Source organism: Pleurodeles waltl, chromosome 6 (assembly GCF_031143425.1).
Source record: "Pleurodeles waltl isolate 20211129_DDA chromosome 6, aPleWal1.hap1.20221129, whole genome shotgun sequence".
Taxonomy (NCBI): domain Eukaryota; kingdom Metazoa; phylum Chordata; class Amphibia; order Caudata; family Salamandridae; genus Pleurodeles; species Pleurodeles waltl.
Window position 1 is genome coordinate 230,848,708 of NC_090445.1, and position 14,140 is coordinate 230,862,847.

The following is a 14,140-nucleotide window of genomic DNA, read 5'->3' on the forward strand; positions in this document are numbered from 1 at the left end:
TTCTGCATAAAGGGGTGCCCTAGTGTGTTGCAGCCCACACTATAAAGTTTATGGACAGTGCACCAGGCCAGCTCAGTAGCGTTCATCATCAGGTTTTTGAGTTTCATTGTCAGAAGGGTTTTGTTGCAGATTAAATCCAAGTCTTCCTTCGTAGCCAGAAAATGTCTCATGTAGCACCCAGAGGGGCTTCGGTCAGGCAGTGGGTGGGATGTAGACCAAATGTGTCAGCTCGTGTGTGAGGTGGAAGAACTTCATTTGAGGCACAGTGGTAGCATGCAATTTAGAGGGCTTAAGCTTAAACTTATCTGGGCTGCAGAAGAATTCCTTTAAGAGTCAGTCTCCAACAGGGTGGTGATAGGGATCTTATGGCATAGCATGGCAAAAAAATAATTCAATCTCGGGCCATTGTTAATCTTATTGGGACCTTGCCCCCATAATAACATTTGGAAACCATACCAAAGAGCAGAATATTGCAACACTCTTTGGAGAAGGAGCTGAATATCGTCACATACTATAGCCTTCAAGTCTGGATTGATAAGGATACCTAGGTATTTAAGGTTTCGAGGTACCCACTTTAGGATGATCACCCAGGTCTGATTTGGTAGTAGATTTGGTCCAATTGATGCAGTAACCTGAGATGCTAGAGAACTCGATTGTAGATATGACACCTGGTATTCGGGTCATAAGCTCTGGCATCATCTAGAGAATGTCATCCACGTATGGAAAAAGATTTTGGTGACCCGTGAACTTGCTTATCCCTCTTGATGGCAGGAGACTTTCATAATTTGGGTGCTAAAGGTTCAGGAGCCAGTATAAAAGAAGAGGGCAAGCAGGCAATCCTGCTGAGTCCTGCACTTCATAGAGAACGAGGCTAAGAGAAATCCTTTACAAGACAGCAGTTCCATAGGCATTGTATACAGCTATCAAATCTTGTTTATTAATTTCGGTCACAGACCAGCGGTTTTAACAGTCTGAAAATTTAGCCCTAGTGCACAAGGCCAGTTGCCTTCTCTGTCCGAAGTTAAGGTTAACATTTGCTCCCAATCTTTTCTAACCTGCAATAGGAGATGCACAGATTTGGCCAGAATGTTCTTGTTTAATAATACTATGGACCTGTAAATAGTGCACACTCAAAGGATCCCTACCAGGCTTTGGGGTAAGCAAAATATTGGCTTGATTGAATTCTGGACTCAGCCAACCTCGCCTCTGGACATCATTAAATAAATTGCATAACGTGTGAGAGCTTGTCTTTGTTAATATTATAGAATTCCAAGGGAAATTCGTGATCACCAGATGCTTTGGTAGAACACATATTGACAATGGCCTCATTAATTTTGTCGTCTGAAATGCTACCATCTGAAGGCTCTGTGTTGTCAGTTTGGACTATAGTGCATGTTCCGCCTGAGACGTAAACAGAGACTTATAGTCATATTTAGCCCGGGTCAACTGCTTCCACAGAATCCTGCTCTGGGCACGTTGTAGCTTACAGGGGTGTCCTTAATGTAGCCTCCAGCAGCACCTGCACTGGTCACAGAAGTCGCAAGATTTCTTCCTGCACAACATCGTATCCCTCATCATGTAACCCCTTATTCAGGCTTTGCTCTCCACCCCCAGAGATTGGATAGAGGTCACTGACCCCTCATTATCACCAGGGAAGGTCTTTATGTGTGATCATACCGGCCTCTTTTCTGAAGGAAGCTTGTACGTATATGCGTGCATCCTCCAGTGACTCCCAAGTCCTGTCGTTTTTCGTTTGAGACACTATATGGAATGTCACCTTTCAGAATACCACAGGACATCACCAATGATAAGGCATTATCCAAAAGTAAGGCAGAAGTTAGTATGCAAGCAAATACTATGTATAAACATGCACAAACATATAGGCCCTCATTATGAGATCAGCGCTGGTGGTCTACAGAAGACTGCCAGCGCGACAACCCCCCGCCGGCCGTATAATGTTTTCCCTGCTGGGCCGGCGGGCAGAAACAGTGTTTCCGCCCTCTGGCCCAGCAGGGAAAAGGGCCTTAACATTGACAGCGGCTCCAAATGGAGCCGCCGCCAATGTTGGTGTGCGGCGGGTGCAGCAGCACCCGTCGCGCAGATCGACCTGCGTGATGGGGCACTGCACGGGGCCCCTGCACTGCCCATGCTAACTGCACCCCTGAGCTAACCAGAGCACCCCTTCCACCAGCTTTTCCTTGGTGAGGGGACCCGCCAGGGAAAGGCTGGGGGAAACAGGGTACATTATCTGGAGGGCAGCACTGCTTGCAGCACTGCCCTGTCGGATAATGTAATCCGCCATCGTCAGGCTGCCTGGCGACAGCAGCCTGGCAATGGCGGAGGACCGCCTGTGGCGGTCTTCCCTTTGTATTTAAATGGCGGTCAAGACCGCCATGCCGGTGGTGGTAATTTCCGCAGGCGTGGCGGTCTCGACCGCCATGTAGATAATATGGGTCATAATCTCTCTTGCAGTGGTGCAGCAGCCACCAAGCAATGGCACAAGGTCTAGCATAAAACCTTATTCTCCTGTGGCAACCAATAGCTTTCCAAAAAGGCTCTACAGTCAAATTCCAGTTTCTTCCCACCACTGTTTAAACCTTCCTAGTCAGTCTGAAGAAGGTGAGTTTAAACCCATTTGCAGCATGCACAAAGCCCACTACTTGAATTGATCCCTAGCAGGTTTCATTGTCGATGCAGGCCTTAAGTAATGCGACTGGTAGTGATTGTCATAAAATAATTTTCATCCTCCCCTTTGACTGTTGGTCCCTAACCAAGATATTGCATGCATCCACCACTTTGAAGCTTCAACATTTCCATTGATGAGAGGTGTGCTTCTTGGAGAAGTGGAAATTCTGGTGTCTTTGTTGACCGAAAAGACAGTGTTTTTCTAACTACATACTGCAAGAGCCCATTGACACTGAAAGACAGTATGTGAAGGGCCCTGAGACAGGTGCATGTGATCGGGCTGAAGGTCCCATGTTACCTGGATGTGAGCCTTAGACTGCATGATAACATCAGATGATCAGGAGAGCTAAATGGGAGGCAGAGCATGGCCAGAAGGAGGTGGGAGAATGGTGTGCGATGTGTGAGCCAAAACGGAGGGAGTGGAAGGAGGGAAAACAGCAGAACCATCCTGAATGAGATAAAAGTGCAAACAGGGTACTGAGCAAAATGTTGCATAGGAGCGAGCAAAATTAGGGAGGTGGAGGTTTCTGAGGGACAAAAAAGGGGTCTAGAACAAAATGCAACTGTATAACAGGTAGGATACTCACTGAAGTAAGATAATGGTGCACCAAGAGAGAAAGAGCAGGGGACTCTGCACTTTAATAGTGAACATTCTAAACTGTAACTGTGGTGAGGTGGGTAGAGCATTCACATCTTCAGCAGTCTACCTGTACACAACCTATTGGATAAAGAGAGTGTAAACCTGGTGAGGTTTTTTTGGAGAACCAGCTTGGGCCACTGTGTCTGTGAAGCTTCTTGAGTCTGGTAGCCCATGGAAGAAGTTGAGTTCCAGTTTCCATTACAACCCCTAGAACACAAAAGATGTCCCATATTGACAGTCCTGGACCGCTCTCTGGAAAGGTGGGCACCTGGGAAGTCAGTGTTCCGGTTCCCAGAAGAGGGCAGTAGAATTAGACAGTGTTGGCCAGTGTCTAATGAGGAATTGTTACATGAGGGTCAGGTATGAAGTCATGGTTTGTGGAAGGGTTGCAATTGATCCGTCTTAGTCCCTTCTAGGATGCCCTCCTGATGAGTGATCTTTAGAAGGCCAGTATCTCTTGGCAGACTCCAGTCTCTCCTTTTCAGCAGCTAGATCAGCAGGAGACCTGTTGTTGACATAGTTGTGCTATAGTGGCTCTGGCAAAGAGGATCTCGAACTAGTCAGTATGTACGTGTCAGTGGTGTTAAAATCAAAGTACTCCAGGACCTTCTCCTGGTCCTCTGCTTCCTCCACAGTGATCAACACAATGGCTGGCTCCAAGAGGCCATTTGCAAATATCCCATTTCCTGTGTTGTGGACGCAGGGCTAGGAACGTATTCACCTTTAGATTCATTTTGCCGAGAAGTCAGCAGAGATAACAATCATGTGTTTTTTGTATTAGAACGTTCACCCTTCTTGTTAGAGGCTATAATGATCTGTATACCATTTGGTGACAAACACGCATGCTAATATGGCCTTGAGGAGTTTGCATAAGGAGAGCATGCCCTATGGGACTTTTGAAATTCCAAGAATGGTGAAAAGGTTATCCCTAACAGGTCAGTGAGGAAGGGGCGTACAAATGACAGCATGCAATTTTGCTGTTTGTTCTACAGGCTCATGACATCTGAATATTATTCCTGGCAATTCCTGTATTCCTAATATACTATATTTTTGTGTAGTGCCCATGGTTCCTGTCCACATTTTGACATTCTGGGAGCCTGTTCACGTTGGTCCTCTACTGCAGGACAGCATCGACCTTTCATGGAGCCTAAAGTCTAGTTTAGAAAGATGAGATATAAGCTCGTGTTGACTTAATTTTGGCATTTGTCCCAGCACTTCCCCCCTGCACAGCTGCACAGGAGACTGTGATTGACTCCAGTACTCACAGTACACTGTCTAGCACTGACTCTGTCATGACAGGGGATGCGTGCAATAAGTGAACCCTCTTAGACTTTCCTGTGAGGGCATCCTAAAAGAGTAGCTGTTTCGGATGTTTAGGCCAGGACGTGTAGAGTCTTCATAGTACCTCTCAGCAATGAAGGTGGACAACAATGTGTATGTTTGGAACAAAGGTAACACCAGAGGTGCATCAGAAAGGCACTAGAGCGGTGAGACTGTTGTTGCATCAGTAGCTAGCAGTACTTTAGTGAGCTAGTACAGGAGGTCCATAAGTCTGGGTAAATGTGGGGTGCCGCAGCTGACTCCCACATGAAGAAGGGAGTTAAATGGTCAGTAGTGTAGCCACAACTTAGGCCTTGAAAAGCAGGTGCAAGGCCAGTCTCAGGAAGTGTGTGATGCCAGGATTCAAAAAAGTCTGCAACTTTATACCTTCACCAAGCCAAAGTGGGGCCCATGTAATACCCCAGACGGCATGGACAGGCACCATGCCCTTGCAGTCATTCGCATAGAGGCTTCTCAGGTGCAGTCTCCAGTGCATGATCCTACCTTTCCTAAATCATTGTCAGATGCTGATTCACTGTACAATGCCTGAGTGTGCCCTTCCATATTGAGCTTCCGCAACTCATGGAGTGGCACGCAGGCCCTCTGTAGCTGGGAACTCTTTCTGATCTGCACTCAGGAGTTCGTCTTCTTGCTCCTCAATCTCTGCTTCAAGGGCTAGTGGAGTCCTGCTGTAGCTCCACAGTCGCTCCTTTCGGCAAACAATGGTGCTCTCCGGTGATCCAGGCAGCACACCTATGAATAGTGGGGCAAACAAGAGCCTCAAAGACTGGTGACATCTCGACTCATAGCCAAGTGCCTCCTCCCGACCATTCCTCCTTACTGCCAACCATTCCCTGCGGCTGCCAAGCACTCATCACTACCAACCATTTTTCTTCATTGCAAACCACCGCTCATTGATTTTAATAGCACTCAGTCCATTTCACCATTAGGCTGGCCTCCTATCTGTCAATATTTCCATCAACCTTCAGCACCTTAGTGCCAGTGAAAATGTCCTCACTCACAAATACTGCTAGCAACAATCTCCTGGCAGCAAAATTATAAACCTCACTGCAGGAGGCTGCTCATTATTCCTAGCAACCTACAGTGGATGAGCAGCTTCATCTATACTCTACCCAATCTCACTGCCTTCTCTCATCCGTGCTGTTGCGGAAGAAGGCATGTTCAAATGAGTTTTGACCTTGCCCTTAAATGAAGAGAGTAGACTGAACTGGAAGTCCACACAGAAATGGCCTAAAACTCTGAACAGAATTAGTTAACAGCTTGACTTACGACTTGTTGCTGGTTCTGTTTATAGCTGGTAGTACAAATCCACTGTGCATTGAGATTTTCAAAAAGGGCCTTGCTCTAACCTGCTGCTGAATTTGTGGAGGTGGCCTGAGGCCGCCCAACATGTAAGTTTGCTGATGGGATGTAACACAGTGGGCATCATCTAGAAGAACCAATTGCTTTTCATGTGTAGTTGCTTAAAACCCTATAAACTGCTTTCTTACCCTGTTAGTTGAGACCATATGTGGTGACTCTCAGAACATCTACATCCAGGACATCAGAAGACGTGGAGGCAAAGGTGTGTAAAAAAAGAAAAATAACTAACTAGGCAAAGGGTCTCCTCTATCTGTGCATGGAGGATCTGGAACACCACCCCTGTAATCATCAGGACTGCCCTAAACCAGCTTCAGTTTCAGAAAGAGCTGAACAGACATAATTTGAAGAACGCTGCATCATAATGCATTAACAGTCCACTTCTGTTCCGAGACGCCAGCTACCTCTTAAATCATTTATCGACTGTACCTTTGCCTTTGACTCTGTAAATCGTTCTGTTGCATCCAAAAGTACAACAGTTCATCATAGGGGGGCGAAATTGCAGGATAGGTTTGTCTTCATTGTCATTGAGAGTTACAAAATATGTACTATCACTTCTGCTACCCCTCTGATTTTGGTGGAATGACACAACTGCTGGAAATTGTCCTACAGCAGTGGTTCCCAACCTTTTGGCTTCTGTGGACCCCCACTTTATCATTACTGTAACCCGGGGACCCCCACTGAATCATATTTGGACTCCATGGACCCCCCCACTGAGTTATTACTAAAAGCAGGGGATGTAATCTGTTAATATAATTTCATTTTCTACGACGTCGCGGACCCCCAGAGGTCCCCGGACCACAGGTTCGGAATCGCTGTCCTACAGTATAGTTTACAAAATTTAGGGTTTTTTCGGATGGATACTCTGTCACAAATGCGTCTTATTACAAATGCCATAGGATATAATGAACTTGTAATAAGATGGACAGGATATCTGTCACATTTTTGATAGAGTAACCCATTCACCATACTGTAAATCATGCTAACAATCTGCATTAGAGATTGGTTTAGGTTACCTAACTCTCCTGTGGGTTACTTTGTAAAGACAGACAATGTTTGCCTTACAGTTATTTTTCCAGTGTGAAGCCTTAAATGTTAGCATAAAAGGACGAGTCGATTTGTTCTGCAGTTTATTTGGAGAACTAGGCCCAAGTCAACCCTTCAGTTAGTTTGCAGATGGAGTAGTTCAATGCCATCCCAACAGGTTCATTTGTAGATGTGAACCTAAGTCTTCCTTGCAGGTCAGTTTGCAGAAATGGATCAAAATGTTCCCTGGAGGTCAGTTTGCAAAATGCGTCCTGCCAACTCTAACATTATGTTTGCATTGATGTTTTTTTTCCAAGTTTGTAGTTGTTGATCTGTGGCTACCCTACATGTTAGTTTCCAGATGTGGTTCTGTGTAAGCCCTATAGGTTACCTTGCAGAAGTGTATCTAAGTATTCCCTACAAGTTAGTTAGCAGATTTGGTCCTGCTGACTCTTCAGGTTAATGTGAAAATATGGGCCTATGCCAACCTCACAGGTTAGTGTGTGGATTTGGGCCTATATTTACCACACAGGTTAGTTTGTAAAAGTAGATTTACGTCTGTCCTACATTCTAATCAGATGATGTGAAGTTGCCAGTTCTACAGGTTCGTTTACAGATATAGGCCTGTCCAAACCCTAGGTTAGTTTTTAGATGTGGGCCAGATGTGCTTTGAGTCAGTCTTTGCAGTAGTTTACAAATGTCAGTCTCTGTAAAGTAATATATATTTGCAGGTAGTACCACATGCTAAAGGTCTGTGGTATGCATCTGATAGGACTGTGACTGTAGTTGTGTATGTGCTACAGACAGGCATGTTTAAAGCACTACCTACTACTGCTCTCTCCATCACAATCTATCTGCTGTTGCCTGGTGATCACTGCACAGCTTTCACTTGACTTTAATACATCTGTATGTCTTTTGCAGGTGTTTTCAGCTGACTTTAATACATCTGTATGTCTTTTGCAGATAAACAGATTTAATAAGGTGGAAGATCGTGCCATTCTCATCACAGACCGACATCTGTACAAGATGGACCCCAGCAAGCAGTACAAAGTCATGAACACTATCCCGCTGTACAACGTAAGTGCTACTCTAAGCAGTACTAATCTAGAGTACCATCTTGCTTTACAATGCAATAATTCCTCTGTCCTTGTTAGCAGAAAATTACACTATATATCGTAAGTGTTGCTACCCACACTGTCAAGAATATACCCAGTGGTACAGTGAGGTAGTCATAGACTGCGATTCAACTTGCACCATGAGGCAGACTTAGTTGACAAAGTAATATGTAAGTGTGCAACCTGTATTGCACAGAGAGGAACTAAGTGGTGTATAGTAATTGGCGTTACAAATGTTCAGCAGGGAGCAGAGTTCCATCAGAACATAAGGACTGTAGAGTAGAGTACAAGAGGTAGGGAACGAGGTCGATGGTATAAATGAGCAACAGTGAATTAGGTAGCCGGCATATGCCATAAAGAGAACAGACAGCATTCCTCCCCTTAAAGCAGAGTGGAATAGGTGGGTGAACATGGTGCCCTGAAGCATTACTTGAATATGTGGGTTTTCAACAAGTTTCAGAAGTGTAGAAGAGATGGAGTCAATGGGGTCGTGCTCAGGTTGGAGTTCAAGAGCCTTCCTATCAGGAGAAGGCTTGAAGTCTTGTCCGTTCCTGTCTTCGTTTTCTGGGTTGAAGCATGCCGATGCTGCTATGGTTGTTGCGCAATGTCCTCTATAGGGCTTAATCTTGGTTGCAATGGATTTTGTGTCATACTTGCCTTAACTGCCTTATAGATAATGCAGTAGCCCTTGAATGTGACCAGAGGGGGCCCATGGAGCTAATGCATTTTTGAGGTACGTACAAGTCCCTTTGATTGGATCGGTTGCAGTATGGTTGATGCTATTCAGGGGCGTCAGGTGTGTCAAACATATACCGACCTACAGATATTTTTCTTTGTTGTGGTGACACATGACAAGAGTTTGGACGAACAAGATGCCACCTGAATAGAAGTCCGAGGCCTACTACAACTTGAATACTGGTTGGATGAAATCGTGCTTCACGTGAATCCAGGAAGGGAATACTGGTGATGGGCAACAGAGCAGACACATAGATCTGTATGCAAACTATGTGTCTGAAGAACATGGGGACAGCTCTGTTAACCTGTATCATTTGTAGGTTAGGAGTGACGGTAAATGATGGGCCACAATATGTAACTGAGATTGCAAAGCACCTGAGTCTTATTGGGCCAACTTGTGTAAGATACAAAGGATTCATCTGTATCTGCCTTACCCATAAATGGTGGTTTCTGTGATTTGAGCGACCAATAATCTATTCAGACTGTGACTTCCAGACCACCACAAAGTAATCTATATAGATCAGTGCTTCCCAACTTTTGGTCCAGGGACCCCTGGGGGTCCGCTAAGCTTCATCAGGTGATCCGCGACTGCTTAGAAAATGATATAATATTAACAGATTAGGTCACCAGCTTTCAGTAAAGAGTCAGTGGGGGGGGGGGGTCCCAAGATTCCAGTAATGATTCATTGGTGGACCCTGGGTTCCAGGATTGAATAAAGTGGGGGTCAACAGAGGTCCAGCGGTTGGGAACCACCGATGATGACTATTAGTGGAATTACAATGGAGGAAGGGTCATCTCATCACTGCACAGAGGAGCATTGATTAGCTGCTTATAGACTTAAAGAAGGACTTAAGTCTGGTCTTGGTTTCATATAGGAAAGTTTCTCAATACTAACCAGAACATTAGGATTTCGAAACACAGATACCTGTGTTTCGAACTCTTCACCTTTTGGTTTGCATTAAGAAAAAAATCATCCCATACAAAACCAAGACCAGACTTAAGCTCAGAGAGTTTGCATAGGTGGCAGCGTATTCTGTGTGCATACCTCCTCACTTAAGAACTCAGGCCGGGCTTCTAAAGTTAAGACCGCACCTGCAGAAATGGCTGCCAGAAAACTAAAGGGATTATTCGGAGGTTGGCTGCCAGGATACACCATTACAAACTTGTTGGAGTACTGTGTCCATCAAACTGATAGTCTGTCCGCCCCATTTAAGGTCTGGCGAACTGTTACGTTTCCGCTGGCGGGGACCCTGCTGGCTTTGGCAGTGAAAAACATCGGCTCGATAGTCTTAAGTAGCTACTAGCATACTAACCCAGCCTATCTAGAGCAGACTTTTAAACATACTTTGTTTCCTGTTCGAAAGTGGCAGGAAAAGCGTGGCGGCCCTGAACATAAAAAATAAAGGATGGCCTCCAGACCCTGAAATAAATCTCCCAGGGTGTCAGTCATTTGTTGTTTTCAAAAATAAATTCCTCCTTTGGAGGCTTGTTTTTGAAATATAAAAATGTTGGCTTAAAGGCCGCATGAAACATGGCGGGTGCTCAGAAAGCTTGCAGTACCTTTACAGGACCAGCTGTGGCAGCAGCTGCTCTGAAGGCATAGAGATCTCCACCAGGCGGGCAGAGAGCTCTAAATATGGCAGGCTGCAGAGAGCATGCCCATGCATGCCAGGGCATCAGAGTACATGCCCCCGCTGACCTGTTGGAACACAATACAGAAGTGTTATCATTGCAAGGTAGCGCTAAGATGTCATGTATGCATGAAAGTGCCATTTTGCGCTCTCGTGAAAGTGGCGCGGTGGTACCATGAGAAGTGCACGACTGAGGATATTGGTGTACTTTTTTTACAAAAGTGCTACTACATCATCTTTGTAACGTCTACGAGACACCCCAATGTCCATGAGTACTAAAAGTACATAATACAAGAGGAAACAGTCTGACTGTGTCCTGGTATTAAAAGAATTATGTATTTCAAAATTATATAAGCATATATCAGTTGTCATGCAACACACCTTGCGCAAAGGCAATAGTAAAAATGCACTTTAGAATCGATTATGCGTGGGAAACAAGTTGCAAAGTATTGACAATACTGCACATCACCACATAGTTCTGAACACGTGTTGAGCAAAGTGCAAAACGAAAAACAGAATAAAAATATCACTGTTATGTACCCAATGATATAAGGATGCAGCCAAGTCCGTTCAAAGGTTCAGTGTCTTCTTTTTTGATGGCCTTGATGTCTGATGCGCCTTTTCTTCGGGAAGGCGCACATTGCACAACCCGTGTGTTCACACCTAAATGGTGAAGGAGTTTGGAAGTACCTTCTCACGTCTTTATTATACTTGCACTCTCACTAAATATTGTGCACGCATAATCTATGATAAAGTGCATCTTTTCTATTGTGTTTGCTCTAGATGTGATGTATGATAATTGATGCACGTTTGAACAGTTTTAAGGTGCATCTTCGTTTCGATACCAGGCCACGATTAACGATTAGGCCGTTTCTCCTCTTGTACTAGGTACTTTTTCTATCCAAGGTCGTTTAGAAGTTACATATACAACTTCGGTCAGAACACCCTAAGGGCTCTTTAAATGGACCCAGCCCCCTACTTTACACGGCCACATTATCTTTAGCATTACAGGGGGTTTAAAGTACCACCCTGCAGTGCACCGCAGGTGCTGCCATGCCCCCATGAGCAGTCCGGGGTGTTAAGTAACATCCAGCAGTACCCCATGAATGCCCTGGTGCCCTGATGAGTGGTCCCAGCTGTGGGGCGCCATCTTGCTGTACAACATAAGGGCCATTAGTGCCCTCTGGAGCAGTCCAGGGTGTGGATTACCACCCTGCTGTACAGTGTAAGTGCTGCTGCGTCCAGAGGAGCAAGGGAGGGTGTAAAGTATCATCCCACTGTACACCACAGATGCCACGTGGCCTTATGAGAAGCACAGGATGTGGAGTAGCGCCCTACTGAACAATGTAGGCACCACTGTGCTCTAGTGAACAGCAGAGGGTGTAGTGTACCATCCCTATGCAGACCGTATGGGCCCCGTGAGCTGTGCAGTGTGTAGAGTACCACTGTAACCGCATGTGCCGCGTGAACTGTACAGTGTGTAGTATACCATCCCACTGTAAACCGGATGTGCCCCGTGAACTGTACAATGTGTAGAGTACTATCTCACTGTGAACTGTATGTGCTGTGTGAGCTGTACAGAGGGTAGAGTACCATCCGACTGCGAGTGCTGCATGAACTGTACAGTGTGTAGAGTACCATCCCACTGTAAACCATATGTGCCTTGTGAGCTGTACAGTGTGTAGCGTACCATTCCATTGTGAACCGTATATGCATTGTGAGCTGTACAGTGTATAGAATACAATCCCACTCTAAACCTTATGTGCCACTTAAGCTGTACAGTGTGTAGTGTACCATCCCAAAGGGAATGCTATGTGCCGCCTGAGCTGTACAGTGTGTAGTGTACCATCCCAAAGTGAACTCTATGTGTCGCCTGAGCTGTACAGTGTGTAGTGTACCATCCCAAAGGGAATGCTATGTGCCGCCTGAGCTGTACAGTGTGTAGCGTACCATTCCAAAGTGAATTCTATGTGCCGCCTGAGGTGTACAGTGTGTAGCGTACCATTCCAAAGGGAATGCTATGTGTCGCCTGAGCTGTACAGTGTGTAGCGTACCATCCCAAAGTGAACTCTATGTGTCGCCTGAGCTGTACAGTGTGTAGCGTACCATCCCAAAGTGAACTCTATGTGCCGCCTGAGGTGTACAGTGTGTAGCGTACATCCCAAAGTGAATTCTTTGTGCCGCCTGAGCTATACAGTGTGGAGCGTACCATCCCACTGTGAACCATGTGCCGCCCGAGCTATACAGTGTGGAGCGTACCATCCCACTGTGAACTGCATGTTCTGTATCGCAAGAGCTGTACAGTGTATAGCATGCCATCCCACTGTAAACCTTATGTGCCCCTTAGCTGTACAGTGTGTAGCGTACATCCCAAAGTGAATTCTGTGTGCTGCCTCAGCTATACAGTGTGTAGGGTACCATCTCATTGTGAACCATGTGCCGCCCAAGCTATACAGTGTGTAGGGTACCATCCCATTGTGAACCATGTGCCGCCCAAGCTATACAGTGTGTAGCGTACCATCGCACTGTGAACCGCATGTTCCATGTCGCATGAGCTCTACAGTGTATAGCATAGCATCCCACTGCGAGCCCTATGTGCTGCTTGAGCAGTAGTGTGTAGAGTACCATCCCTCTGTAAACCATATGTGTTCTGTGAGGTGTACAGTGTGTAGAATACCATCCCACTGTGAGCTGTACAATGTTTAGAGTGCCATCCTAATCTGAACCGTATGTGCCGCCTAAACTGTACAATGCGTAGCGTACCATCCCACTGTGAACCATATGTGCTGCGTGAGCTGTACAGTGTGTAGAGTACCATCCCACTGTGCAGAGTGCACCCACTGCAGAGTCAGGGACAGTGCAGGATGTAAAGTACCATGTTTCTGGACCTTCACTAGAGCAGGAGAGGAGATAAGCTGCTAGTCCCCTGTATAATTTGTGTCACTGTGCCCTCTTCTGAAGCACATGGCATTGAATGCCGCCCTGCGTCACATCCTAAGTGATCCTTCCTAAGGTGCAGCACTGGTGTAGAGAGAAATATCCTCAAGGTGCAGGATACCATCCAACTGTGCGCTCAGGAGCTTTACATGCTTAAGTACCACTGAAGGCGAGACCCTGTTCTTTTGTACACCACAAAATGATGAACACCCTCTGACTGAATGTATTTTATCTTCCTGAGGTGTACAGTCAGGCGCTGCTCATCCAAATAGGTGTTCTAGTTATAAGACTCCAAATGTGAGGCAAAAAATCAAATTGGTAGACAGTGAGCGTAGGTGGAGCGATATGGACAATCGGGGAGAGCAGCTTGGGACACATGAACAGACTGTGCGAGGAGCTTGGGACACATGGACAGACCAGGAGGAGCTTGGAATACATGGACAGACTGTGGGAGAAGCTTGCGACATAGACAGACTGGGAGTGAGATTGTGACACATGGACAGACTGTGAGGAGCTTGGGACACGTACAGAGTGCAAGGAGCTTGGGTCACATGGACAGACTGTGAGAGACACTTGGGGAGCATGAACAGAGATGTGTGCCTTCAGTGAGAAGAGCCTGGGGGTTCTTGCACAATGAGAGGAGCTTGGAGCACATGAACAGGCAGTGGCAC

At 46.0% G+C, this 14,140-nt stretch overlaps 1 protein-coding gene across 1 annotated transcript in view; it reads left to right on the top strand.

The window, feature by feature from the left end:
- MYO1D (myosin ID) overlaps positions 1–14,140 on the top strand; it is a 422,174-nt gene that overhangs the window by 312,778 nt on the left and 95,256 nt on the right. The window contains exon 20 of the mRNA XM_069237971.1: positions 8,015–8,128. Coding sequence (XP_069094072.1) covers positions 8,015–8,128 — 114 coding nt within the window. The remainder of the gene's footprint in view (positions 1–8,014; positions 8,129–14,140) is intronic.